Source organism: Osmerus eperlanus, chromosome 10 (assembly GCF_963692335.1).
Source record: "Osmerus eperlanus chromosome 10, fOsmEpe2.1, whole genome shotgun sequence".
In the NCBI taxonomy this organism is placed as follows: Eukaryota; Metazoa; Chordata; class Actinopteri; order Osmeriformes; family Osmeridae; genus Osmerus; species Osmerus eperlanus.
The window spans coordinates 13,413,694-13,418,693 of record NC_085027.1 but is presented as its reverse complement, the minus strand read 5'-3'; the positions used below and the strand labels follow the sequence as shown (position 1 = coordinate 13,418,693).

General features: G+C 46.5%; 1 protein-coding gene across 1 annotated transcript in view; it reads right to left on the bottom strand.

Annotated features, from left to right (window-relative positions):
• The window catches only part of adamts18 (ADAM metallopeptidase with thrombospondin type 1 motif, 18), a 38,607-nt gene extending 36,344 nt beyond the window's left edge, over positions 1-2,263 (bottom strand). Inside the window, 3 exon segments of the mRNA XM_062471606.1 lie at positions 660-979; positions 1,758-1,833; positions 1,943-2,263. Of these exon segments, the coding sequence (XP_062327590.1) occupies positions 660-979; positions 1,758-1,833; positions 1,943-2,044 (498 nt within the window). The 5' untranslated portion in view covers positions 2,045-2,263.
• Positions 2,264-5,000: the final 2,737 nt, after the last annotated feature.

The window sequence follows — 5,000 nt, the reverse complement described above, 5'->3', positions numbered from 1 at the left end:
GGTTTCCCCAGTCACACACCACTCTGTCCGTTCAGTCACGGACAGACAGGGAAGGAAAGAGGGAAGAAGAGAGGAAAGATCCATTTTCAAATCGTTTTTTTTTCCTTTTCTTCTTTTGATCTAGTTGAAGGGTTAATCGCTTGCTTCGCAGTGTTTCCACCCACCCGTCTGAGATCCCAAAACACAGCGCATTTCCCCCGCGGACTCTAGCGGGGCGAGCAAGCCTCTGCCTACGGCCCTCAGGTCATCCGCAGAAAAAAAGAAAAGGAAAACGAACAAAATGAGTGGGAGGGGAAAACACAGATCAAAGGCCTCCCCGGTCTATTCAAATGCAATTGCCCCCCAATCACATTGTGCTGCCGCTGCGTTTTCAAGAATGGGTCAGTGGTGCTGCATTGTTAAGAAGCTACCTCTAATGAATGGGACAATGCAGAGATTAGTCCTGCCGGCCGAGCGGCTGAAACTTCACCGCAGGTTTAATTGCAGGGAACAAGAGAGACGGAGAAGCAGGGCAAACAAGGGACAAAAGAGCAAGGGAAGGTGCGCGGTGTAAGTGCCATCAACCTGCTCCAACAATGTAACGTCCACACTTCCAGAAGAAAAGATTGACGTTTACTGTATGATAGTGGATTGTGAAGCAGACAGTGTCTGAGACTCACCAGACCAGAGCAGGTGGATATTGCTGCAGAGGAGGCTGACAGGTTACGTATGAATCCCTGGTAGAGGCAGCCGTGGATGTCTGCGTCCTGCGTCACCGTGGCGATGCCCTCTGACCCCAGGGTCTGCACCGTGAAGCCCTCGGCGACCACCTTGGAGGGCTGCAGGTCCAGGTGCATGTCCCTGCCCCAGGCTGTCAGGTGGTAGTGGACGGGACCCTCCAGCGACTGAAGCGACCTTCGACTGCGCCCTCGTCTGGCCACGTCATGGGTCACGTAGGCACCCCCGGCATCCACCTCGACCGGAGTCACAAACACGAAGTCTGGTCGTCGTCAGAGAGGAGAATGTTGAATAAACCAAACGCATGCATTGGAGACCTGGAGGTTTACTTGTTTACATTTGTTGTTGGTTGAAGTGGTATAAACAAGCGCGTTGAGGTGTCTACTTTTTTGTTTGTAGGTTTTTCAGCTCTACAATATGGACCTGTAAGTCAGACAACTGCATGAGATTTGTTTTTATTATACTATTATTATGGATTTATAGGCTATTGGGACCTTCACTGCCATTTCTAAAATGTTTCAAATCTTGTATTTCTTATAATATAGGCATTGCTTTCGTTTCCATCAAAACTGCCATTCAATCATTTGAAAACACCCATACTCAGAAACAGTATGAGGCGCCACGTAATAGGAACGCCTAGAAATAAATCGGGATATTTTCCCTCTCCGACCCATCCCCTTTCCAACCGGTAAATCAAAGCGTGTAAGCTAAATCATAGCGCTCGCCCCCGTTCAGTCTGGAAAGCTACAATAGGGAATCCCTCCCTACCGGCACTGTGTGCGCGTGGCTGATATTCTAGCCCCAGATCGGAGACGCGACGGTGCGGTAGAGCGGGCGCACTGGTGACCGGTCCGAAATTCTGACCTAACCCAGAAAACTTCTTTCCAGTATTGGCCACTTAATATAACATGGCCATATTGGCACTGAGATTTGGACTCAACATGTTTGTATTATAAAGTAGGAAGGCATGTTAACTATCTAAACCATATCCTTATCCATATCTGGATACCAGGTTTAACGATAGGATGTCGTATACTAACCTTGATTCAGTCCATTGAGGTCGCTAAAAGTGGCCGAAACAGAGTGCTTGGAATGTGAGCAGTAAATGTGCAGCGTCTGAAAAAAAATTGACAGGTAGCAACAAGTTAACGCCACACATGCAGTAGAAGAAGATGCAGAGCTAGGCTAATAAAATGAATCAAAACCAGACGAAATTGGCACCTACCTTAAGGGTATTCCAGACCCATAACGTGGAAAGCAATTTCACTGACGTGCAGCTGACGAGTGGGATAGGCAAAGTCCATATCAAGAGAAAGAGGCAATCCATGCTGGCAAGTTACCTCCACCGTTACCTCCTGAGAAAGCGCAAAAGCAATAACCTGTTGCGGCAACGCATAATGCAATTGACAGTCATTGCTAGCTGCTTGCTGTGCTTTTATTTTGCGTTTGGATGCAAGTGTAGTCCTTCGGAGCCATGGGTCGGTGACTGCACGGACAAAGCGCACTCAAGCGTCTGTCTGCAGGTAGCAGACCGGCGGATTGCAGCGCGCACTCTGCCGCTCTGCGAGTGGCGAGCAGACAGAGGGGCTGGAGTGGCACCGCGGTGCCGAGGAGAAACCGGCCAATGAGCTGACAGCATCAGATGAGCGCAGAGACTCTCAATAATTCGTCCCAATACTGGCTTTTGTGAGCCACAAACAATCCTTCACTACCTCCTCAGCGTCGTTTTTTTAACGAACCTAAATCTGTCATATTTTAAATTGTATGTATACGACATGAGTTTTAAAAGCTTAGTATTACAACAGTTGCGCATCAGAATCATATTTCAAAGCAATTTAGTACCACTGGGGCGGGACGGTTAAATGATAGGATTTGTCCAGTTGAACCGCACCCACCAATCTTATGCCTTGGAATAAGAATACATCTATAAAATAGAGATGAACAGCACAGTTGACATACTTTTTGCCTGCACTCGATACCTACCTCAAACGTCCAAACTTCACCATACAGTCCAAGGCAGACTCCCCCTCCACACACACACACACGCACACACACACACACACACACACACACACACACCTCAAAGTGTCCAATCCACCTTTCCACACACATACACACACACATTCAAGACTGCAACCTCCCACTATGTCTAGCAGAAGAAAGAGGAGAGCGCGACACAACCCTTGGTTCCAAACATCAAACTGCTTCTGCTTCAGAGCTCTAATGGGCTCTGTCTTATACACTGCTTCTGTATACAAGTGCTGGTGAATATGTTTGGACATTAGCTCAACCCTGTAGATTGAAGGTTTGCCAATAACATCTCAGTTGCATATAATTGTGTATTTGTACAATATAATTGAACAAACTGCTTCGAACAATAAGCAAGGGAAAACAAAGTTTTAGCTAATTGTCTAGATTTCAGTATCTCACGTTAGTTAAAGGCTGATTTGCGTGACAACATGGTATTTCCTTTTGCTGTAGGCTCAGTATAAATTTGTCTTTACCAGGTAGCTACCCCCTTCCCCGCCTGCTCCAGTTTGTCAGGAAGGAGGACAACATGTAGCCACATCAGTGAGGTTGTTTACCAGATGGTTCTTGTTTACCAATATTAACCTTCTCTCTCTCCCTGTCTCTCTCTCCTCTCTCTCTCTCTCTCTCTCTCTCTTTGTATCTCTCATCTCCTTTGACCCCCTTTCTATTTAGACATGACAATGCCGCAGATGGTAAAAAACAAAAAGAACAGTACACCGCACCACTCAGCTCTGTTGACAGATATCGAGTTTATATATACGACACGCTAAGCCAACTGTCCTAAACGCCGCCGGGAAACATTGACCATCCTGACTTTGTTCACTGGTGCTTGTCGGTTTGGGGCTTGGCTGTTTGTTACTTCTGTTGTTTGTTTCTAGACAGCCATACTCAGGGTTCCTGTAGAGGACTGTGAGTGGGGTGGTCTGACCAAGAGGATGGGGTGAAATCCTGGCAGGATCGTAGCACAATCTTTTGAGATGCGATTTGACAAGTGTCAAAGTGACAAAGTGACAACGTTTGATATGGTTCGAATTCAACCCAGAACCCTAAAGGTGGGAGTGTGTTCAACAGTCTAACACCTTGATTCAAATTCGAACCCAAGGTGACACCCTAACCTGAACCATGATTCATCTACCACAATCCCTTCCATTCTTAACATCCCACCTCCCTTTCTCTTCTCCTTCTCTGCCTCCCTTTCATTTTCCTCTCCCATTTGCTTCCTTTCCATTTTCTCAATCTATCTTTCTTTCCTCTCCCTCCTTCTACCAGTGTCTGGTCCTGATTTGTAGGTCACAGTTCCTTGTAATTTCCCTGCTGGTCATATCTGCAGGGTTTTTGAGGTGGATTGTAGCTATTTTGTCGGAGATTATTTTGGGCGATGTTGGTTGCCACTGTGGCAGGCACATGTTAGCCTGTCACTCACTGCTCGTCCTTAAGTCCATGGAAGCGTTTATCATCCCAAGCTGTTTGTCCCGGACGTCTGTCTCCATTGCTGTCTCACAATACCAAGCTCATACCTTTAACCTGTCTTTCTTTGAAAAGGATTGACACAATCATCATGTCACAAAACTGAAAAGGATTCCAACCATGGGTGAGAATGAAAATAATACCTTCAACTCAAAAGCACAGAAGGTGGAGGGAGAGTGGGAACCAAGTACATTGCCACCCCCCCCTCCCATGCACACACACACACACACACCTCTCCACCCTACACTGCCATTCTTTAACTTTGATCTCCAGGTGATTATAGCCTTTCACCAACATCATCATTCCCCAAGCAGATGTCTGGAGAGAGAAATGGACCATTTCCTTCTGAATCAGCAGCTGATTTGTGTGTCTCTGTCTTCTGTGATGTCAAACTGCTCTGGTCTGATGTGCTGACCGCCCACTCAGGGCTTTGTCACTTACCAATAACAACATGACAGGTCTGGATAAACAAAACAGACTTACCCAACTTCAAGTAAATCATAGATCACACTGAAATACAAGGAACCGAGAGCCTTCTGAAGGCATGGTTCAGCCAGTTCCTATGTGGGTTGTAATTTCTGCATCATGAAAGATGAGCAGTGAATGGGGACAGGGACCTTACTGCAGTTCTTAACATAACCTCTGGATGAACATTACTGAGTGTGTTCCCCAGATCAAGTGTACCTTTTCACCTTTTGGTTACTTATGATCCTTTTCAAACTGTGACCCTGTCTCCTACCTCCTGTGAGAATGCTAGATCTCAGGAGGAGAGGTGAGAAACAGCA